Raw genomic sequence first — 24,555 nt, forward strand, 5'->3', positions numbered from 1 at the left:
GCATATTCAAAGCAGAATTCATTTTTTCATAAACCCTCCCAGTTAGACTGTAAATTTTGGATAACAGGCACCATATTGAGATATGATTATACTCTTAAGAGTCCAGAAAAATGCCTGGCACATAGGATTCAATTATCTGAAGAAGTGAAGGCTTAAAATGCTATGTAAGAAAAATAGCACTGGGCATGACGGTGGTGCAAGCCTTAATACCAGTAACTTTGGAGGCTGAGGCAGGAGAATCACAAGTTCAAGCAAATTAGTGAGATCTTGTCTCAAAAAATAAAAAGGGCTGGAGGTATAATTCAGTGGTGGAGTACACCGTGGTACAATCTCCAGTACTGGGGGGTGGCGAGGTGGATAGCAAGGCCCATGAGACCCTTTTCTACCCTGAATTGCTCAGGGAGAATCCACCCTGTATGACTGTGGACTAACAGCTGGGCCTAAAGCTCTGCCTTTTCTATTGCACATACTACTTTGTTTCATTTCAATGGTCATAGGCAACATAAACACAAGACCCTTCTCAACCAGGGAAGATTTTATTTAATAGTTTAAGTTTTTGAAAATGTAGATAAACATAAGCTGTTCTTAGAGCTGGATAATAGATATGCTTTTAACATAGAATTTTAATCCTAGAATGATTTTTCTAAAACAAACAAAAAAAGAAAAGAGAAACAACCTCATTCCTAGGCCTCTTGCTGCAGGCAGGTTCCATGGGAATGCACAAAAGAGGCAGGGAAACAGTCCCTATGGAAGACTGTGAAAATTTCCTATGAGGTTCATAAAGTGCCCTTCTCTTCCCTTTGCTTAGTCATTCAGAGTAAAGTCAAAGGGTTCAAAGTCTTTCTGGAAACGACGAGCCAGAATCTCCTCTTCTTCCTTGCTGATTTGACACTGCCTCCAATCAGACTTGTTAGGAATATTAAGAATAGCTTCACTGGCCAATACTTCCCTACAGAAAGAGCAAAAAGAGGTCAAAATCAGAAATATTTGCCCTAAGCCCCCCTCCTTCCTTGGTCTCCAGTCAGACCCAACAACACCCAAAGAAACTATACATATTTTTCTGTCTGCTCATACTGTTCTCTGGCCCTGAGTGTCTTCTCTGCCATCTTGTCTATCAAAATCATACCTATTTTAAGTGATCAGCTCAAGTCCTACCTCTTTCCTGATCCCTCATATCTCATTTACTTTTCCTTCTCTGGAACAACTTGAACTGTAATATTGGTACTTAGAGAGGCAACATGGAATAGTAGGAAGAGGGCAGGCACTGATGTCAGAAAGATCAGAGACTGGATTCCATTTCCAGCTCTACTATAACCCGAACAGACTACTTCATCTCCTTAAGTCTTGATTTCCTCAACTATGAGAGGCAAAAAAAAGTATCTACCTTACAAGATTTTATGATGTACAAAGGGGACAATCAAAATACTATATTATCTATGATCCTGCTTTAAACTGTAGTTTGGTCATCCCAACTAGAACATGAGTTTTCCGAGGGCAGGTGCAGTCAGGTGTCATAACTATTCTGACTTAAAATGCTTCTGCATCTTATTATGGGGGTCACACCTATATAGGCACACCAACACAAGCTCAATATGAAGAAAACAACTTATTTTGGCTCTCAAGACCAAAGATGCATATACACAAGTTTCTTCTAATTTCTGTTGCTTTATATTTTTATTTATTTTTACTTATTTTTATATATTAGAAATAATTCTATGTTTCTACTTGGTTCATTTTCTACTGTGAAGCTACAATAGAAGAGTTGGAAATAAATGATATGAGTCTTCTAAAAGTCAAAAGACCTGAGCTCAAGTTCTAGCTTCTTGAGCAAACCTCGTGCCTACTTCTTCATATGCAAAATGAAGACACACAGCTGAGGGGGATAAAGTGGCTTTTCAAGGCACACATAAACATTATTGGTGGGACTGCAAATCAGTGCAACCACTCTGGAAAACAGTATGGAGATTCCTTAAAAACCTTGGAACAGAATCACCATTTGACCCAGCTATCCCACTCCTTGGTCTATACCCAAAGGACTTTAAAACAGCATACTACAGTGATGCAGTCACATCAATGTTCATAGCATCACAATTCACAATAGCCAAACTGTGGAACAAACCTTCTATAGATGAATGGATAATGAAACTGTAGTATATATACACAATGGAATATTACTCAGCAATAAAAGAGAAAAAAATTATAATATTTGCAGGTAAATGGATGGAGTTGGAGAATATCATGCTAAGCAAAGTAAGCCAATCCCCCAAAACCAAAGGCTGAATATTTTCTCTGATAAGTGGATGCTAATCCACAATGGGGAAGGGGCATGGGACAAGTGGATGAACTTTGGATTGGCGAAGGGGAGGGAGGGAAGAGGAGGAGGCACGGAGGTAGGAAAGATGGTGGAATGAGATGGACAAGTTAACCTAGGTACATGTAGATTGCCCGAATCGTGTGAACCTACTTTGTGTACAACCAGAGAAGTGAAAAATTGTGCTCCATTTGTGTACAATGAACCAAAGAGCATTCTGCTGTCATGTATAACGATTAGAACAACAACAACAATAATAAAAAATGGCTTTTCAAGTATTTTGTTAAGTATAAAATGCTATTAACTACAAATCAGTATTTGGAAAAACAATGTTGAAATATCAGTGACTATCATAAGCACAAAACCATTCAAAGGATCTTCCTTTTATTGGCTTTACATGTCTGTGGGCTTTATATGTCTGCTTATATCATCACTGCATATCTGCATCTGTTGTCAAGGCAACAACAAAAAAATCAAGTCAGATGTTTGGAGTGTAAAACACTTTTATTCTCATTTTCAATTATCTCTTTGAAAATGTAGACGACTACATTTACTGGATTTATCCAATGGGATAAATGAATGAATTTATCATTCCAAATGAATACAGGAAGGGTTCAAGGCTCACTCTCAACCCAGTCCTAAAATATAGCTGCAATTCACTGACAACAGTATCATATAATCCATTCTATACATTTTCTACTCCCTTCCATACTCTTTCTTTTCTTGTCAACCACTTTCTGTCTTTGATCTTTGTGTAACTGATTCTATTCCCTGTATGATCTTGCACTCATGTTTTGCCTAATATGAGAAGCACAAATAAAGTCTCATTGAGACTCTTAGAACTACAGAATAATGAGGTGAAGGCCTCACATTTGGGTCTACCAGACCTGGGTTTGAACCACTGTGTGATCATGGGCATGCAAATCAACCCCTGTTAAACCAGGCTATCCAAAAAAATTGCCACTAGCCAGATGTAGCTGTTTGAATTTAAACTCTAATTAATTAAAATTAAATAAAATAAAAAATTTAGTCCCTCAGTCATTTAGCTACATTTTCAAGTGTCTACTAGCTAATGATTACTATACTGGATAGTGTAGCTTTGTAGAACACTTCCATCTTTGTGGAAAGTTCATTTGGTACTGCTTTAGAGTCTCATTCTCTATATTGGTAAATTGGGATGACAGTTCCTACTTTATGAAGTTATGAAGATTAAATAAGACATGAAAAAAAATGTATGTAATGTTTTTGGCATAGTGTCTGACCCACTGTATATGCTCAATAAGTAGCACTTCACACTTCTAGCTGAAATGTCCTCACACCAATCTCTGCCCTCTAAGTCTCTCTCTAAAGTTCAACTTTGACCATTTCATAAAGCTTTATGCTTCATAGAAACGAACTCTTCTCTCCTATGAATTTCTAAAGGACAGTGCTCTCCAAAACTCTGTCATGGTGCTCTTCACATTTTGCATCACATGACTGTCATATATGTAAATACCTGTGTTGCCCTAAAATTATAGGTTCCTTCTGTAAAGGACTATTTCCTCTTTGGCTTTTTATTAATTATTCATGCAGACTACCACTATGTTTATAGTAGATCTAGTGAAAATACACTGAAATGAAAGAAAACATACAAACCTTCCAAACTGCAAAGGAAAATTCTTCTTAATTCTGTGGAAAAGCTTCTCTCCTGTGTCAAGTTCAACATAAAAATATGCCGCGCCAGGCTGTGCAATCTAAAGTAAACAGAGTTGTATAAGGACATACAACAGTGTTTTGAAAACCTAAAATCCTAACTCATTTCTTATAAGTTCTGATTTGGCAAAGAATTCAGTCTAGAAGGAAAGAAAACAGATATGCGAGTAGCTGCAGATCCCAAACTACTTAGTGGAACTATAGTTTAAAAAGCCATCACCATCAACATCCCCTTTTGTTTCACCTGCTTGATGTCAGAGTGCTCTGGGATTTCCAACAGCTCTATCTGTTGCTCTTGAGCCTGGGTAATGAAGGCATCTTTAATGTCATCAGTAGCACAGCAGCTGAGTGGCACAGGAATGACCTGGGCAGAGGTGTGGGGAATAATGGGAATTCTTTGTACACGTTCCAGATAGGTTGTGTCTACATAGTCTCAGAGAAATAGAAAATCCATCACAGGGGTAGAGAAACACCCCTCAGCACAGACTCTCCTCAGGCCAGACAGGCCTTTGTCAGCCCGTCTGTAGGACTTAAACTTATGAGCTAGATTGCCACTTGTGGGAGCCAATCTCTGATGCAGGAAAAACTTAAGAAAGATCTCTCTGTTTTTAAGTCAATGCCAGCTCCTATATAATGTATGTGGCAGAATCAGGCCCATTTGAAAACTTAACAAATGAGCCAGAAAGAAACCACCACAATTACAAATTATCCATAAACAATTGCCAAATTTCTGAGCTGCTAGCCCCATGCCAGCTGTAAGATTACATCCTACCTCTAAGGCTTCACTCATGCAGGACTTCCACACAAAATATCCAAACCTTTCTAAACTCTTACCTTTAAGGCCTGCGTCTTCCTTGGAACCTTCCCATACCTTTACTAAACAAGACATCATCTTGCTATTCATTTACATCCAGCATGTACTTCCCTATAAAATCTCTGGGGTAATCATTAGATACTTCAGCCTTTTAAATGAACATTATTTAAAAATTATTATGAAAATTCATATTAAACACTTTAAATATTAAACTAAAATTAAATAATAAAGTTAGCCATTATTTAAATATTTATTTATCAATATCAAGATTACCAGAGTGTCCTTCCAAATTTCTAGATAGATACCACCTACCTGTAGCTGGAGATGATGGCTTTTATAATTTCTCTCAAAAAGAACACATCGCTTCCCTCGATTCTTAAAGAAGCGTCTCAGTGTAGCCTTATACTTCTCCACTTCCTCCACCACCTCTGCTGAAAGATCCACTACTGACTGGTAGTGTCCAATAGGCAGAATGAGGACATGGTCATCAGATAAGCCTCCTTTAGCCAGAGCAAGGTAGCACTAAAGAACACAGAGTTGAGAACAATATTGCATATGTATGATCCAGGGAGCAAAGCTTATGCAAAGAGTAAGCTTATGCCAGGCATGGTGGTGCACACCTGTAATCCCAGCTACTGGTAAGGTTGAGGTAGGAGTATCACAGGTAAGGCCAGTTTGGGCAACTTAGTAAGACCCTATCTCAAAATAAAATAAAAAGGGATAGGGATGTAGCTCAGTGGTAGAGTGCTTGCTAGAATGCACAAGGCCCTATGTTCAGTCCCCAGAACAATAAGTAAATAAATAGTGAGACTGAGGATGTAGAGAAAAGTGCTTAAAAACACTATTAACACATATTCTTGAACTTTTTAAAAATCTGGTTTTAGATGTAACAAACTTTTATGTAAGAATCAAATGAACTGGGAATATACAAGAAGACTTTTGGCTTCACAGACCAGAGTTGAAAATTGTAATAACCACCAATTGGGTCTAAACTTAAAACCAAATTTTCAGTTATCACCACTTGCCCTTTAACTACAGAAAAGTACCACTTCTGATTTCAAAATGACCAGTATCTGCCTCCCTGATAATATCCAGTTCTCTTATCTCACCCTCAAATACATACAAAAAAGACAAAGATGACATGATTAGCATCCAATGTGCTTCCAGCTTTAAGCTGCTAACTAAATTGTACAAAGTTAAGGGAAACACAACCTAATAGGGTGGAAGGAAGGAGTTGAAATCAGATACATTAAAAGAGGTAGAAAACTATAGTTTCTAACAATGAATCTCAGTCTTCAAAAGTAACTAAAACATTTCTGTCAAAATAAAAACATGCAAGACTTTTCTATTGTCAGACACTCTGACAGACACTGTGAGTGAATAGACAAGGGTCCAATTAATACCAATGCAGACAAATATAGAATTCAAAATTAAGGCTCAAGAAAGGTGTCATTTATTTCTATCTACAATGAGAAAAGTCCAATACAATGACAGGATATGTATTGAAAACAAACTAAAGCATAAGCCTCCTTGATTTATTTGGCAGAGAGGACCAAGCAAATCTACAGTTAGTTTTCCATATGACTAAGTTCATCAAAACCTCACAGGCACTAAATTTTTTATTTTACAATAACCGTTTTTACTGAGTTTTAAAAGGTTACTCCAGAAGTCTGTCTTCTGGCCTTCTCTTTGTCACAGGATCACTGTCATAAACATCAACTTGTATTCTGTGATATGTATTCTTTGTTTATTAAAGTCTAAACTAAATAACTTCCCACCTCTAATGCATACTTCCAGTTCCTGTGAACAGTTTCACACCTGCAAAATATCCTCCTACCCTTTCAAGTGCTCTTTCTAATCTCTTTCGTGCTTAGGTTATCTCAAATAATATATAAATAGAACGTGAATGAATGTTTCTCCCAGCAATAAAATGCAATTTAAAAACTAATATTGCAATAGTATGTTTGGACTCTAAGCAGACTTTCTCCTCTTTTTATCAGTTTGTGGCTAAGGGCCATCAGCATATATCCCTCGAGGAAGACTCAACACAGGCAGAGAAAGCTAGAGGGGAAAGTCTAATAAAAGGTGAACAAGAAGAATGGCTTGAGAGGCAGGATTCTAAACCCTTTGCCAGAGACACAAAGGTCATTAGAAGTTTTCAAGGGAGTTCTACCAGACAAAGGACAGTACAGGCAAATAAAACTTGACTACTATGTCTAAGCTCTAGGCTAAAATGTTCATGTGGCCTCCTACTTGAGGTGTTAAACTAAGTCACAAATAAGACCTGAGATGCTCCTTATGAAACAGAATAACTTCCCTGTGAGACATGAAGAGTTTATCAGGGCTCTTTTCAGCCTGAATAAAACCATACATTTGCATGCAAATTTTACACAGGTGTATTATTCTAATAGCCATAAAGTGAAAAAAACTCAAACATCCCATAAGTGGTGAATGGATAAATAAAATGTGGTACATTCATACAGGGAATACTATTTGGCAATAAAAATGAATAAAATACTGATACATTCTATAACATGGATGAACCTCAAAAAAATATAATGCTAGTACAAGAAGGCCGAACACATATTATATAATTCTAGTTATATTAGTTATATTAAATGTCCAAAATCCCCCACAAACCTATAAAGACAGAAAGTACACTAGTAGTTATCTGAGGCTGAGGGTAGGAGCAAAAATTAACTGCAAATGGGTACATGAAATTTTATCGGAGTGATGGAAATGTTTTAAAACTGTATTACATGATGTATGCATGACTCAGTAAGCTTACTGAATATTGCTAAACTGTATACTTAAAATGGTTATGTTTTGTATGTGGATCTTGCCTTAATAAAGTTAATAAAAAAACAAATGAGCAGGTGTCTTCTCTGTAAAAGGTAAAAGTCCATGGAGGTAACTCACATGTGTGCCAATGTTGACCACCAAATGCTTTTCCACTTCAGGGCTGGCAAGGCAAAACCAGCATGGTCCTGGAGGCTGAGCTTTAAGTGGAAGAAAGCCAAGAGTTACTATGGTCTAAGCACTATAACATATAATCACCATATAGAATTCAGCCTTGTTTGATATTTATATACTGCAAAGACTGCATACAGCACTGCAGGGCTGGATATGTGCTCCTCAATATAGCTATAGCCACGCAGCACCATTTTCAATGAAACTAAACCTCTTTTAGAAAAGTTCTGAATTTATAACTAATCCACAGGTAGGTGATCCACAAACAGATAATCACATATTGACTGAAGTAGCACATACTGGCAAAAGGCTGCAATTAAAGAACTCTGGACTGGGTGTAGGTATACTACTTCTAGTCTCAGCTGTGCCAGTGTCAAATCTCAAGACCCTGGGTAACATTTTATACTCCCAATAAAATGGACTTAAAGTCCTTCCTCTCAATTTGATTATTCTATAATTTTATTAAACCTATAGGTTTTGTATGTACTTTTTACTTCATCATGTCTTATTGACACATTTTATTTTTACTTTTCCTCTTAATGACTCTCTACAATTTCCTTCTGCCAGAAGATGATCTCTTTATAATGCTGCTTTCCAAAAACTCCAAAATAATAGGAAACCTCTGAAACCAAGGTACTTACGAGGTTTGCGAGGTTGCTTTGGGTGAGGAGATTTGCTATCTCTGCCTGTGGATGAACGCTTCCTTCCCTGCTTTTCATTTAAATCAAAGAAGAACTGACAGGCTGAATCTTCCTGGAATGACCAAAGAGAGAAAAGTATATTATTCAACTAACTTTTAAACAAAAAGTCAGTTATTCACACACAAGGGAACATTTCAACCACATCTAATCTGTTTCCTATAGCCCTTCCTGCCAATTCTAGGGAACAAAAATATTTTCCAACCCTGGTGCCAGGATTCTCAGTCATATATCTCAACATACCATGCTACCAACTTCATTTCTGTGGAAAAACAAGTTAAAATTAAGGCTATAGAGCAATTGTTACCTAAAACCGAACTATATGAACCTACCCAAAATTCCTTTTCCTTTCTCAATAGGGAGAAAGGAATAGTTCCACAGTTGCACAGGTTGAACAAATCTAATTTAATTCAACTTTAATTAAAGAGATGAGAAATCAGAGCCATTAGAAACAACAGTAAAAAGAGAAGACAAAAAAGTCTTTTTGAAAAGATAAAAATGTCCGAGAAAGCAGACCATGAATCCTAGTAAGGAAACTTGATATTTGTTGCTTTAGTGGGAGAAAAAATTATTTCAGAAAAATCTATAATTAGGAAAATTTATTCACAACGAATCTTATTCCCTTATAGCAATCATGCTAAAATTATTATAGATTATATTGCTACGAAGCTAGATCTCTGCTTTAAAAGCTAAGAATAGATAATCAACTTTTAAACAAGGAAAAACTTAACATATGAAAAACCCCAATACACTAAACAAATTTAGACAAAGACTTAACATGAAACTGTGAGCCTCAAATTACAATAAAAAAATACTAGCTTAGTTGAAATCTACTTATACTTCCTAAACACTACCATAATTTCCCAAGAAAAAACAAGATTTTTATTCTGAGGATTAAACTTGTCTTATGTACTAAACTATATCCAGGAAAAGTACAACTGGCACCAGGCATCGTGGCTCACACCTATATTCCCAATGACTTGGGAGGCTGAGGCAAAAGGATTGCAAGTTCAAGACCAGCCTTAGTAAATTAGTAAAGCCCAAAGCAACTTAATGAGATCTTTTCTCAAAATAAAAAAAGGCTGGGGATGTAGCTCAGAGGAAAAGCACTCTTGGGTTCAATTCCCAGTACAAAAAAAAAAAAAAAAAAAATACACCTAGCAATCCTGGAAACCCAGAAAATACCACCCCTCAACCAGAATGTACCTCAGGGATAGGAATTTGCTTTCCTATGGATACTTCCTTCCCAGATTTTCTGTAAGGATTTTCAGTGACATCTGGAGGCTGTTTTACCAGTTCTGCTGTATCCATTAGTTTCATGGGAACAATACTGAATGCATAAAGATACTTCAGAGAAAAAAAGAAACAAACATACATAACATTAAGGGAAATACCGTATATCCAAATGTAGTAAGCCTATATTACTGTGAAGATTTCACAGAAAGAACCTGAAATTGATTAAAAGCCTGCCTGAGGCTCAGAGAATATACAGTGATAAATCAAAAGCCAATTCAGTGGCCTCTGTAGAGGTAGCCAAGCACTGATGAAATAATAAGCAACAAATCAAAATCCAGCCCTTACACCAATCAGGGGCCCTTACTTAGATTAAGGAGCAGAAACAACTGTCCAGAGGGACTAGCTCCATAACCTTTGAAGACAAGCTGCTTCTATCTATGAGTCCTTCATCTTTATGAATAGATTCTGTCAACATTATCATTCTTTTTTCCTAATGAAACTTACAATTGGAAAACTCAAGGTTTCCCTCTAATACTATACAAATTCTGCTATATATGCTGATAAAATTTTCTTAAGAACTAGTAGCAAAGAAGTAACTAGTCATATATAAATATCTAGAATCTTTGACTTATAAAGATTGAAAACTTTAGATGTGAATAGATGCTTAACCTTACCACAGTCAGGGAAATGCAACCAAGTAAATCTATCAGATTGGCAAAAGCTTCAATCTATCAGATTGGCAAAAGCTTCAATAAAAATCTGACACTATCCAGTGAGAGTGTGGAAAGAAAAAGAAAAGAAAACTATACTGCTAGTAGCAGTACAGATTGGAAATTGGAACAAAGTTTTGAGATGAATGCCTGCCTAACTTTAAAATGTGCATAGTCTTTGGCTGAAATGTGAGTCACTTAACATGTCTCTGAGAGTAAAGCTATAGACTGAAAATACTTAAGAGTACTATTTAGTTTAAAAAGTCAATTAAAAATAATTACAACTGGGTGAGGTGGCACTCTCCTATAATCCCAGCTACTTGGGAGGCTGAGGCAGGGGGATTGCAAGTTCTGAGCAACTTAGAGGGACTCTATTTAAATAAAAACTACAAAGGGTTGGGGATATAGTTCAGTGATAGACTCCTTGAGTCCTTGCCTGGTATGTGCAAAGGCCCTGGATTTGACCCCCAGCACCTCAAAAAACCAAACAAACAAAAAAAAAACTACAAATCTAAACTTGCTAAGAAAGAATTGAGCTTAGAAGCTTAAAATATGAAAAAGAACTAAATATGTTTTGCTTATCTTTTGTACGTACATTTCTGTGGCATATTATATAGGAATAAGCTTTAGATAATTCAGGCAGATGATTTTGCCTATTTTCCCACTGGACCAATTCTAATTTTAGCTCTCTCAATCCACAACAAACTGTTTTTGGCCTAGGAAATCAGAAATGCTCTCAGGGAAGTGAGAAAAGCAACCTACCCTTCTGGTATCTTCTTCTGCATCACCTGAACTATTTTCTAATACAAATGAACTATTTTCTAATTCAAGGATGAATTTCAGACATCACTAATAATTTCCAAAGCCAAAGAAGACGTAGGTAAATCCTTGGGAAAATTTTATTATTTCAGCTAAAGGAAGTTGTTAAGAGAAGCAAAGAAGAATGCCATCTAAGGGCAAAGTCACAAATACCCATAGAGAAAACCACATGGATGTTTAAGGAAAGGAATACCATTCATTTGACAGTTTGCTTTTATTCCACTGAACTTATTTTTTCCCAAACCTTTCTCTAAAATAACCTAAAAAAAAAAAAAAAAAAAAAAATCCAAGGAAACCTGACACTTCATCACTTTAACTCTACAAAGGAATCTGAAGCTGCCGGGATCTTTTAATTGGGGAGAACGGAAGTTCTGAATGCCACATGGACAAGAGAAACAAACAATGAACAAGCAGACAATGAACATTAACCTATTGTCAAATACTCAAATCTTTACCTTTTTCTTTTCTGGATTCCCAACATTTGCCAGAGCTATAAACCGGGTGGCATGCTGTGCATTTTCTTGTAGAACAACATGGTTTCTAGAACATATTTGAGAGATAACAGGTTACCAGCACTTTACTTTTGATTTTTAACTATGAAATATGACCATGAAAAGAGCAGAGGTCCTAAATCCACCACCACAAATCATATAATCTCAGAGAAGTTACCTATCTATCTTGTAGGATTTATCTATCCATCTGGTAGTTTAAAAATTCCTACCTCACAGGGTTGTTGTTATAAAGACATGAGATCATGTCTCTGAAAATAACCAAAATTCCAATGTTTGGTTTCAAAAAAGAGTTGTGAGATTGGCAAAATATTAATAATTGCTGAAGCTAGCTGGTGGGAACATGATGGTTCATTTTATTATTCTTTCTTCTTTTGTGTAATAAGCTGAAATAGCAAAACTAAAAAAAAAAAAAAAAGTGTTCTAAGTGGAAAAAACATGCCTGTAATAGTAACATTTACTATGATTTCCCCCCACAGGTAAAAATATAAATATACCAAAGTATCTATATAATATAGAAAAAAATAACTAAAACTATATATATAACAAAATACTTTTTGAGCTCTTCTATGTTTTAAATGTTTATTTCACTAAGCAACAATTATTTTAATTAAAAGAAAAAAAGTAAGTTAAGTTCAAACAAACAAAAAGCAGGGGGTAGGAGGAGAGACCTGATGCAAGTCTGAAATAATTCCACAGTTACTATACTGAGAGTTGAACTTTCAATACTATACCAAAAAAATTGGTTTGATCCAAAGATAACAGGACCTAATGTGTGATAAAGGATTACAATGATTATACAGTAGTATAACCTCAGACCCTCAAACTTAAAGGGACCTTACAGTACAATTCCTTTTATTTCAAGTTAGGGAACAAACTCAGAGAAGATGAATGACTTGAGGGTAATTTGTTCCAGTGCCAAAAGGAACCAAGATGATATAAAACTAAAAATGAGCAAGATACATGTCTATACACAGAAGATTCAAGACAAATTCTTCAAAATGTCAAAAAGAAGGAAATGTTATTCACCTATATGGAAGCCTCTCATAATATGACTTTTCCAAGGCAGCGAAATGATATCTTGGTTTTAAGCTTGTGGCAAGACTGGAGACCAAGGCAGAGCCACATTTTTTGGTATCCACTTCTCCCTGATAAATGAAAACTTGGTCATCCATACAGACTCAGAAATTATCAGGAAACAAGATTCTTTGAAACATCTTTGAAATTTGTACATGGATACAAATGTAAGCAGCAGAATTTGTTCAGTGAATTTCATACCTATGGAAACCAGAGAAAAATCAAACACAAAGCTACTGGACTATTATGAATGGAGAAATAGGAATAATTATTAGAAACCAGAGGTTAAAAAACAAGGTAACTGCTCCATACTAACATCTATGGTGGATAATATATAATATATCCAAAACACATATTATTAAAACCTTTTTTAGAAAGTAAGGTCTTTCTCTGGAGCCCACAAAAATTTACCTCTATAATGTGCTTTGTAGTGCAACTATGTATCTATCAATGCAGAAAATAAAATTTAAAAGCTAGCCTTCATATCTCTAAGGATCCAACATAATATTAAAGGATCTCATCACAAGGCATATAATCCTTTATTTTGCTACAGTTAAGGAAATGGCAGTTTGCACCAACACCCTTGCTAAAAGGGTTTTAGCAAAAGTTAGGCCTGTTCCCAGAATATCCCTAGCTTCTGTTAATAACCAATTACATGATCTCTCTTCTCAAAGAAATTATTAGCTGGAAATAAATTAGCAAAGTTTATTTTCTACTAAGTAAGGCAGGGACTTCCTTTTGTCTTATTCTTGCCTCCTTTAAGTTTTTGCTGAGGGGCAGGGAATTGTTCTTGAAGTTAGTCATAGTTTTTTAGGGACTGGTGGACTCTATGGTTTCTTCCCCATAAATATCCTGTGGTTGTTATAAACTTTAATCAAAGTCCTTTTTTAGTACCCCTCCACACACACATCAAATGAAGGGGCTTAATTTTCCCATCTTTCCTTACAGAGCACCACACATCTTTCTTCTTTCTATCATCACTTTGGTACCCCTTCTCTAAATCTTCCCTAGCTTTACTATACCATTATGCTGCAACTAGCATTAATCTTTATATTCTAGGTGAAATATAACCATGGGTTGGTAAAGGAAGAGAGCTTTGTCCCTTCTCCTGTTAACATTTTCCCTGATAATCTCTGCTATTTTGGGTGCTAAAATTGGCCCTGGTCTACAGGTCACTATTCTAGCTCATCACTGATAATTATAAACCCATTCATAGTGTTTTGTCCCCAAATGCATTCATTCTTCAATGAGGCTCAGTTGATGCTTTCTGCCCTCATATATAATCTTTCCTTCTTCTTTCTGCCGCAGTCTAGCTGGGCACAAAATCACGAGCCACTCACAGCCTTGTAGATTCAAACAGCAATTCTTTATTCCCGAACTCACACCGGCACTCTACACGTTCTGGGGAAATCCACACTCTCCACCGGGCTCTGAATCCCAAATACTCTCTGAATCCTGTGAGAACTCAAAGGGAACTCAAGGCGCCTGAGGCAGCAGGATACGCCCTATTCCCAGCAGGAATCACCTTAAACCTGGAACCTCCCTAAACTCAGACGCCCTAAATCCCGATCCGCCCTAAATCCAGATCCGCCCTGGTCCTTGAGCAAGGTCACCTTTCATGCAAAGTCAATGCAAATGACCTGGGTCCACCATGGAGAGTCCTTCCTCTAAGCAACATGGGGTAGGCTGACAAAGAAATTGCCATGCGTCATTCCTACTTGGCAATGGCTCTCAGCATCCTTCCATCATGTTGGGATTGAACCCAGAGTTAGGCAAGTGCTCTACCACTGAGCTACATCCCCAGCCCACACACATTTACAAGATATTTCTTAGGCTGATGTCCACCAGTATAGTATTTCATTCTCCACAATAGCTGTTACTCCTGGTATATATTCTTGAGATTACTCACAAAAATATTAAAATCAAATGCAATAATGAGCTCTAATGCATTCTAATACTGAAGTATTTCTAACAGAGAAGCACAAAATTTAAAAAATCTTTTCCCCACTTTTAGATTACTAAACTCAATCCCACAATTATCCAATTTTTAAAAATACTTTGATAGCCAAAAAGCAGTAATCTAGACTAGAAAGAGGAAAATACAACTATAGAGCTGTCAATCGTAAATCTTTTCATTAAAAGTAAATTCTCAAACCATATTAAGAGAAGGTTTGAGAGAAATAAAGCAGAGATTAAAATTTAAAGAACCACCCATTTATAATTAAGATTTCAGTAATCTCATTTGTAAACCATATTTTTATGAGATCAACTTTTGTTTTATTTGTGATTTATTGTGAAACATTATCAAGAGTTAATACTATTCAATATAAAGAGAAATTTTTTCAAAAATGAAAAAGTCAACTTAAACCAGTGCAATTTACTTTTAGAAATTCCAACAAGCACTACTCACAGAAGAATTCCCAAAGTTCCCCACATACTTGGGCCATGGAGATGTGAGCAAGATATCAACACCCTTAAACTGGGATATTGAACACAGCATTGTTCTCAGGGAAGACACATCCTTAGGACTAAAACTGTAACCTGGAACTGGCTCAGTTAATGACTCTGTCCCACTGAGATATACAATCTGCAGGCCGGAGCTTCCAGTGAAGACACCTTTCCGACCTGGTTCAAAGAAAAATGGACAAGTTTTAATCAAAACTGCAGAAGGAAACATCATCAATAAGACAATGAATCTTTCTTCTCATGCCACAACTCTTCTATATCCCTGCCATTCTATATGCCTGAAGGAGTGTAAACTCCTGTAGCCCTTCCCTGGCTGCTGCATATCAATGTTGCCTGACTCCAACAGTTCAGTCTGAGCAGCCCTTACATGGAGACTGCTGGTATGCATGGGTAAGTCTGTTCACACCAGCTGTGATACAAATATTATTGATAAAAGTTTGGAAGCAGTGATGAAGAAGAAAAAGGCTTTCTGCTTTTTAGAGCAGACTATACATAGACTAAAAGAAACCTAGACTTGAAAATAGGAGGAGGCAATAAGAAGAAAAACTAATTGCTCTGAGAAAGCTATAGTCTACAAAAGGCTGCAACTTCTAACAAAAGGAAAATATATGGAAAGAACAACTGTTTGAGAAAATTAGACTCTACTCTCCTTTAAAATTATATTCCCAGCTTGTCACCTTGATGCCATTCCTTCTGTTGTCTCCCAGATCTTGTCCTATCATTTTTTTACCTTCCTTTTTGAGTTTCTTCTCAACTGGTTCTATTTAGAAAAGAACAGAATACACTCAATCATCCCCATCCAAAAACACATTCTAAGGAACTTTCTCTTCTTCATTTTCAAATTTTTTGAATAGCACCTGCTCTCTAAGTGCCTTACCTCTTAGTTTCTTAACCCATTGATACATAGTTTCCCTCTCTCACGCCTCTCTTAAAGGCCAATAATCACCCTAGAGATTCTATGAACTTGACAATATCTTTATTACTCCAAACAGTACTATGAGCACCTCCCTTAGCCTACCCACTAGCTGAAGATATCTCCCTACAAAGTACATCTACCTACTTCCCTTCTCACTATATTTCTTCCTTAATAACTTGGTCGTCTTCTCAGCTTTATTTTTCATCTTTCTCCACAAAGCCTAGACTATTTAACACTGACCCTGTTTATATACTCTAGAAAAAAAGCTATCACTTCCAACTATATGTTTGTTGGGTATTCTGCCAACACTTAAATCATATCATATGTTCACCATCAAAACCACTGCTTGGAAGCTGGGGATGTGGCTCCGTAAGAGAACTTCCCTAGCATACATGAGGCCCTGTGTGTGATCAGCATGACAATAAATACATAAATACACAAGTAAATACTTATTCTTCTTGTTATGGGTCAGGTTATACGGGCAATGACCAAACAAACTCCATTTTGCCCTGAGACTCCACATGATATAAAAATCAACAGTTGCTTAGCATAGCATGTTTGGCAACACAAAATGGCAATTCTTATACAATGTAAAATTGTTCTCTTTGGTTCCCATTTTTCTTGAACAATGTACCCTGTCAGAGATCGATTACCTAGAGGTTAGTAACCATTCTTTAACTTGAACTCAAGTAGAGACGTTTTGACCCACTCCCTCTTCTGCTTATGATTTTAGATCTCATGATATTTGTTTATGGCTTTGAATTATAGCAACAGCCACTTATGATTAATATGGCTTTAGACTATAAAAGGTGTACTCAAACCCCGGGGGCGGGGGGGGCAAAGAGTGTAGACCTGAAGCCTTCCCCTTGACCTGCCAGCTGGTGAATAAAGGTTCCATCTCCTGCTCCAAGATGGACTTGGTGATTTACTGCAATCTTGCGATAACTCTCTCACTGGATCTCAAAACTCATTTCACAGAAATAAGCCAAGTATTTTGGAACTATTCATCTGGCAAAATGACTGCCAAATATCTATAGTAGGTTTCTTACTCTAAATCTAAAAACTACACTGATAATTGCCACAAATCAGGCCTATCCTAAGAGCTACAAAAACAAGATTTCAAAATGTATGTCTCAAAACTGTGGTTAGCTGGGGACATAGCTCAGTGGTAGAGCACAAGTTTGACAAATGTGAGGCCCTGGGTTCCACCCCTAGCACCATATAAACAAAATACAACAAATAAAACAAAAATAAAAGCAAAACAAAACCAAAACAAACAAAATAAATAAAAATAGAAAGTCTTTCCTCAGTTTTTTGTTTAAAGGAGTCTCCTATAATGGGAGCAAGACGAGATTGTTTACTGAAGGGCCACAATGAAATATAAACACTAAAGGCCAAGATGGACTATGGTGAGGAGGGAGAAAGAGGGCATTTATAGCAAAGGAAATACCTGCTTCTAGAGAAATAAGACAACAAAGAGGAAATGAAAACAACAGTGAAACCATTTTAGGCAAAATGAGTTGAATGATAAAAGAGGCAGAATAGTAAGCAGGTGGGGGAAGACAAAAGCAAAATTTGAGTGCTTTTTAAAGTGGCCAGATATTATCAGTGTAGTTTTTAGATTTAGAGTAAGAAACTTACTAAAGAACCAATACATACAATACAGAGGGTTGTTAGGGGGGCGGGGGCAGGGAGGGACTTTAATCTGGAATTGAAAAGTGGATCTGAAACTAGAAAAAATATAAAGGGAATAAAAAGATCAGCACTAAAAACTTGCAAGTTGCCAAAACCTTAGAATGAAATCTAGAGCTAATTAGGAGCCTAACTCACAAGAAAGCAGTATATCCAGCAAGGTTTAAGGTAAGACCACAAAGTAGAATTTCCTTTATTTGGACATAATTTATACCTTAAGTACTCCATACCCCATAGGCAAGGAGTTTATCCCATTAGTTGGCTGAAAGAGTCTATACTGGGTTATGGAAACATAAGGAGACTGAGGGAAAGTCGGGGAGATAACAAAGGGAAAAAAAAACAAAACATTGCCTTAAGGGCACAGACACAAACTTTGGAAACCTGCTTCCCTGCAACCAAGTCACCATTTTCTCAGGTAGTAATGTCAGAAGAAATCAGCCAAAAATTTCCTGGAAGATTAATTCCTGAAAATACATTATTATGTTCATTACAAACACAAAAAATATCAACTTACCCAGATAAGTAATGTTTTCAGCTAATTCACACCCATCAGCATCTTGGAAATATTTTACTGTTTCCTGGTTATTGGCACCAAGCACGTATGTCTGAATAGGAGCTGGTAAGAGGAACAGACATGATACCATATGGTTACTAGATCTGCTTTGGAACTAGAGAAATGCTTCTCTGCAGGAAAAATACCCATAGCAAATATAGTCTATACACTACCCCAAAGAAATCCTAAATGTAGAACCTGCTCTCCACTAAGGATATCTTATACTCAACCTTGTGGCTTGACTATTAAATGATATCACTAGGCCAATTAAGTGACATTTAAAGTGGATGCTCAATGTATAAGCAGGAAACACAGACCCTAAAAAAGCTTACCAAACACTAAAACTGGAAAAAGCAGAGGACACATTTGGTTGCATATTATTCAGTTCTGTCAACTTAGACAAGTATAATTTTTATGGAACTAAATTGAAGCAAATTCAAAATGTGAACATGTGAATTATGCATGTACGCTCTTTCCAGCACAATACAAAACTCAAGAGGGAAATTCTTAAATAACTAACTTGTGAAATACAACACAGCAATAACTGCAGCTCCCAAAATTTTGTAGAAATCATGTTAAATAAAAATAGTTTCTATACCTTTCTTGATGCCAGTCTTGTACTCCTCCCATTCAGCATCTGGGGTGGAGCCAAAGAAATTTCCTACACATAACAGCAGCTAAAATGAGTTTTTTAAACAGACATATGAGATTTTTAAATATTAAATAATACATTATTGATAGCAACATTCAACTAATTGTCCTACTTAATGGTCTCTCAGACCAGGTTTTTACTTCTCATCAATTTGAAGAACTTCAATACACAGTTCACAGTCATTGTCATAGTTATTAATTCCATGAATTATTAAACTTTGGCTCATGGTCTGTCAAATTCAAGCTGGGGAAAGGGAAGAGGGAGTCAGGGAACTGAACTCCCAAAAGAAATGAGAATTCAGGTGTTCCTCAAATATTCCCAGTTCTACACCGCCATTCCACCGTCTTTCTTCTTCCTTAGAATATACAGCGATAGAAAAGTAGATCTCTAAAGAATCCCTTGTGAAATATAAAACTTAAAATATCAGATACCTTGAGAGATACAGGGCATAAAAACCACATTTCCTGCCTGTTGTCTTTATTTGACCTTTAACCTAATGAAAAATTATCTCCATGCCTAGAATACTCTTCTGTATTCTAGTTTACAATCTAGTTGCAACCATTCATACATTGATTTTGAGCTCTTTAGTTTGTGAAGCATCTTGTAGATAGATTATCTGATTTAACCCATATCATACACCAGGGTTTTTTGTTGTTGTTGTTGTTTTGGAACTGGGGGTTGAACCCAGAGCTTTGCGAATGCAAGGAAGACACTTTGCCACTGAGCAGTCCCCAAATCCAGTTTTTTTGTGCAGTAATAAAGTAATAAGATTCAAATACAAGAAGTATAAAAGGTTCTATAGTATGTAGGTCTCTCTTCCCCATCACATTATAGCTACTGAATTCTCATGCTCATACTCACAAAAGTAATTCAATCTAACAAAAGTGGAGAGTCTGCATTCAATCAAGAAATTAATAAAGGAGTCCAAATTTTATTTTAGTATGTTTGACCACAATGGTAAAATAAAATTCAGTAAAAAGGAATCTTACATCAAAGTTTCCACTTTTCTTCTGAATTGCTCGAACTCTATTGAATAAAACATCAAACTTTCCTTCAACATCTCCACAAGCCAAGCTGCAAACAAGAAATAAATATTATGGCAATTCAGCAAACACAAGTGGGTCTACCAGGGGTGTGTGTGTGTGTGTAATATGTGTGTCTATCTATATATATATGTAAATGTTCACACACACACACACACACACACACACACACACACAGATCTTCTAGATTAGGAAGATATGTGATCCAGTACCTCTGCAATTTACCTTGACAGGTTTAATGCATATAAACTATTACTAACCATGAGGCAACACCTCTTGAAGATGTCACCAATACCTTCAACTCTAAAATTTAGTTTTTCCTTTTCTCCAAGTTGAGTCAGCTTCTTCTTATTCCCAAGTTTTGTCCATGTGTCTTGATGACCAAAGATCAAAAATCCCCCACCAAGTAACGCAGCCCTTTTTCCAAACATTTTTCACATTTTGAACTTTTTATTTCTCTTGTCTCCACCTTAACACAGGGGTTCGGTCACTCATTCAATAAACATGTTTTGGACACCTACACTATGCTAAGTGTAATATGTCAAGTACTATACTAAGAACATGTTAAAATGAGTATAAAGAGGAGAAAGACTCAGTTAAAGCCTCAAAAGGTTTATAATCAGTGAAGGGAAGACATTCTAGTTATTATAAACATATGAAAAGGGGTGTGAAACAAATCTGTGCAAAATGTTATGGGGCGGGAGGTAGAAAATGGCAGGGGCTAAGGTTAGATGGACTAGTCCCAGGTTATGAAGTCACTTGTTCTATCATCTCATTTCTGAGTTCTTCTGATTCTGGCTTATAGTTCCTTTTGTTTTGTCAGTATGTCTTTCTGGTGTCCTTTTATTATCCTTATCACTGAACATTTTCAAGCAGGGTAGTGACATGATCTTATATACTTTATAAAAAGATTGTTTTAATAATAGTGAAAGATGGACTGAAGGAAAAAGTAACCATAAGCAAATATATCAACAAAAAGGGCAATGTCTAATGAACATGAGGAAGAGAGAAAGGAAATAAATAATTTAGAATTTAACCACAAATTAAAGTGGGAAGTAGGATGGGAAATGAGGAAGAAGGAGGAATGGAGAATAACTGCAAGGCTGAACAACTCAGAGTCCTGTGATATGACAGAAACAATCCAGCATTGGACACAAAGTATAGAATACACTTATATTTTTCTAATACCTTCTCACAAAGTATAGAATACACTTATATTTCTCTAATACCTTCTCTTCTTCCTAATCATCTTACATAAAGCCATTAGTTTATGTTTCTTCCTAAAGAACATTAAATAAGAGATTTCCCTACTGCCTGTAGAAATATAGTTTTCCACAGGTCCTTGCCTGTCTCTCCAGTGCTTACTCCAAATTTTCCTAATTGAAACCTCCCAATATTATCAATTTGGTCACTCTGCCTCTGCCACTCCCTAGGATAGTTACCTCTACTAATAGTCCCGCCCTACCCATCCTGAGTCTAAGTTTTCCCCATCTTTCTAGGCCTAGCACAACTCTGAAGCCTTCCTGACAGTTGGAAAGTCACTCCTTTCTCAAAATCTCAGAAACCCACATAGCATCTAGGACCAAGTTCCGTCATAAACTATTAAGTATTTTTATTTATGTTCTGAGCATCACTTCCTCTAGGAAGCCTTCCAGTCCCTATTAGTAACCATTCCTGGTGCTCCCACAGGATTCTATACTTCTATCACAGTAGCTGTAACGTGGAATTATAATTGTTTCTGGGAGATACACTGTGCAGTTTGTACATCATAATTCACTAGCTCCTCATCTGGGGCATTTTGTAGTATTCCTTACCCTAGGGAAGAAATGACCGAACAGTGACAACTCCTAACTCACAACCAAATCATCACCAAGATTGATTTCACCTTCTTAATGAACATTCAAGCCTTAAACTTTTCCTCTGCCATATCATAACTCAACCTAATCTTAGCTGTCCTCTACTTTGGTTTTGATTTGTTTCCTACGCTGCAGTCAGAATCACTTTCCAAAATGAAAATTTGACCATACCATGGCGTTATTAAACGTTTCAATGGCTTCTCTAGATTAAACACAAAAAATTTTACCAGGGATCCAGCCTCAATTCCTTGGGGGAAACAGTCCTTGATTCCCTCCATTAAGTTAAATACCACTATTATAATCCTCTATGAAACTTTTTTTTCCTGACATTTACTATTTTCAAAATTTTACACTTATTTGTATTCTTTGATTACAGATTATACGCTCCATCAAAGCAGGAACTCCATCTTTGCAACGCCTAGCACTGTCCCTGGCACGACGAAGTTGTTAAATAAATACTTGTTGAATGCGTCAATGAACTTCTCTTTGCAACCCAACGTCCTCTTCTCTCCCATTAAAAAGTGCGCCAGGGCCATGGCACTATCTATGTATCCTATCTGCCACTGCCCAGAACCCAGCAATGGGCTTAAGATCTATAAGCATTTGGTTAACAAATAAATGGGGTAAAGAAAGAGATTAATGGGGGGATGATATATCTTAGGCCTGAACACTCTAAGACGGAGAAGACCAGAGTCCGGGTGCTTCCGTGAGTGTTGCCTAGAGAGTCCCCTCTCAGGGTGAACAGGACCCGGGAAAGGGGCCGACCCCAAGAGCCCAAAGATTTGACCGGTGTTTCCCAGCAGCCCTGCGACCCCTAACCCTATTCCTTTTCCTTCCTGTCAAGGACCCCGGCCCGTCTCCATGCGTACATACACGTGCGCGCGCGCGCACACACACACACACACACACACACACACACACACACACAGCCTTCTGATTCAGGGTAACTCACAGGCGCAGAGGTTTCTGAGCCATCTGTTCCATTAGTTTAGGTTGATAAGATCACCTAAAATTGGAATCCGAACCCGCGCTCCACGGAAAAATGTCAGCGCGCGACACAATGAGACGTCGGCGTTCCCCAGCCAATGAGAGTTCAGTGACCTACGGAGAGCGCCCAGGGACAGAAGCCTCGCTCGGGTGGTTCCGCTCCAAGGAAGAATTCAAGAAGGGAGGAGCGTGGTGGGAGGAAGGGGAAACCACCAACAGAATTTCGATCACAATTGCCCTCCCCTTCCCGAGGAGTTGAATTTAGTGAGCTGCAAGTAAGTTTCCTGCACAATGTTAGGCCCTAACCTAGAGTACTAGGGATTGAACCCAGTGGCGCTCTGCCACTGAGCTACATGCCCAGCCCTTTTAATTTTTTATTTCGGGACAAGGTCTCGCTACGATGCCCAGTTTGGCCTGGAATATGTGATCCTCCTGCCTAGGTCTGGCGAGTTGCTGGGATTACAGGCACATGTCAGTGCGCCTGGCGTACACTTTATAAAGTTTTAACGTGAAAGAATAATGGCCATCACTTCAATTCTTTGTGTCAGCATGTTGCCACAATTTGCTTGCCAGGTCTGTCTTTTTGCCAAGATGGCCAAGCACTTTTATTCCCATTGAATCATTTGAAAGTAAAGTGCAGAGTTCAGAAATACCTCAGCATGCGTCTCCTAAGGATAGAAACATGCACATTGTCCTCTAACTGTACACATATTTAAAATTCTCCCATTTGTCCCCCCAAATTGATTTTACCCTGGGGACTTATTTTCACTAAGGAACCAATCAAGTTCACACTTCCATTTTGTTCTCTTAATCGACAAATGCCCACCTACCTTTTTAGCTTTCTATTTTACCACATGGACTTTCTGAAGAGTTCAAGCCAATAAGGTGACAACAATATACAAGGAAATGAAAACAGGAGAGTTCCTAACAACTGAGAGATACTCAAATAATTCAAAATTAAAATAAGTTTAAGGACACAAGGCTCTGGGTTTTCTCACAATTTTGTGTAAGTTGTGGGGAAATACCAAGTCCCTTGCCTCATAAATATTGATGCTCCTGCTCTATTGGCACACCAAACATGCATTTTCCCCCTACTTCTTGTTTTTTAGTTTTTGTTTTGGTACTAAGGATTGAACCCAGGGGCACTTAACTACTGAGTCATATCCCCAGTCCTTTTTATTTTTTACTTTGAGACAGGGTTCAGCTCAGTTGCTGAGGCTGCCTTTGAACTTCTGATCCTCCTGCCTCAGCTCCCTGAGCTGCTAGGATTATAGGAGTGTACCACCATGCCCAGCTTCTCTACTTTTTGAATAATATAGCATTGCCCAGAGTGGCAGTCTTCAAGGGGCTGGGCTTGTGGCTCAGTGGCAGGGCACTTGCCTGGCATGTGTTAGGCACTGAGTTCAATCCTCAGTACCACATATAAATAAATAAAAAATAAAGGTACATCAACAACTAAAAAATATTAAAAATAAAAACTACATCTTTAAGAAAGTAGTTTTCCAAACATGGATAGGTAATAATTCCAAGATGAGGAAATAAGAGTAAGATATG

The 24,555-nt window shown here is 37.2% G+C and overlaps 1 protein-coding gene and 1 non-coding gene across 3 annotated transcripts; both read right to left on the reverse strand.

The window, feature by feature from the left end:
* Window positions 1-517: 517 nt before the first annotated feature.
* On the reverse strand, window positions 518-23,075 carry Cwf19l1 (CWF19 like cell cycle control factor 1). Of its 2 annotated transcripts, XM_076834838.1 has the most exons (14): window positions 22,967-23,075; window positions 20,105-20,189; window positions 19,062-19,140; window positions 18,425-18,526; window positions 15,247-15,461; window positions 12,789-12,907; window positions 11,706-11,790; window positions 9,692-9,832; window positions 8,429-8,540; window positions 7,737-7,816; window positions 5,130-5,339; window positions 4,248-4,367; window positions 3,947-4,044; window positions 518-949 (listed from the first exon to the last, which is right to left on the reverse strand). In XM_076834838.1, the coding sequence occupies exons 1-14, from the start codon at window positions 22,996-22,998 to the stop codon at window positions 805-807; spliced, it is 1,623 nt and encodes a 540-aa protein (XP_076690953.1). In that variant the 5' UTR covers window positions 22,999-23,075; the 3' UTR covers window positions 518-804. The 2 variants fall into 2 exon arrangements, with proteins under 2 accessions (XP_076690953.1, XP_076690954.1); XM_076834839.1 differs by lacking the exons at window positions 18,425-18,526; window positions 19,062-19,140; window positions 20,105-20,189; window positions 22,967-23,075 and having other exon boundaries at window positions 15,275-15,367.
* LOC143381671 (small nucleolar RNA SNORA12) lies at window positions 4,557-4,703 on the reverse strand. The gene has a single exon (XR_013088845.1). It is a non-coding gene; the product is annotated as a small nucleolar RNA SNORA12 (small nucleolar RNA).
* Window positions 23,076-24,555: the final 1,480 nt, after the last annotated feature.

Source organism: Callospermophilus lateralis, chromosome 15, assembly GCF_048772815.1.
Source record: "Callospermophilus lateralis isolate mCalLat2 chromosome 15, mCalLat2.hap1, whole genome shotgun sequence".
NCBI classification, from domain to species: domain Eukaryota; kingdom Metazoa; phylum Chordata; class Mammalia; order Rodentia; family Sciuridae; genus Callospermophilus; species Callospermophilus lateralis.

Bases quoted from the DNA above. Each gene is read 5' to 3' on its own strand.
- Cwf19l1 (XM_076834838.1), bottom strand. From the start codon at position 22,998: ATGGAACAGATGGCTCAGAAACCTCTGCGCCT. The intron at 20,190-22,966 runs GTGAGTTACCCT...TCTTGTTTGCAG, and splicing joins GCTCAGAAACCTCTGCGCCT to CTTGGCTTGTGGAGATGTTG. The intron at 18,527-19,061 runs GTATAGAAACTA...TCCTCTTACCAG, and splicing joins CAAGACTGGCATCAAGAAAG to CTCCTATTCAGACATACGTG.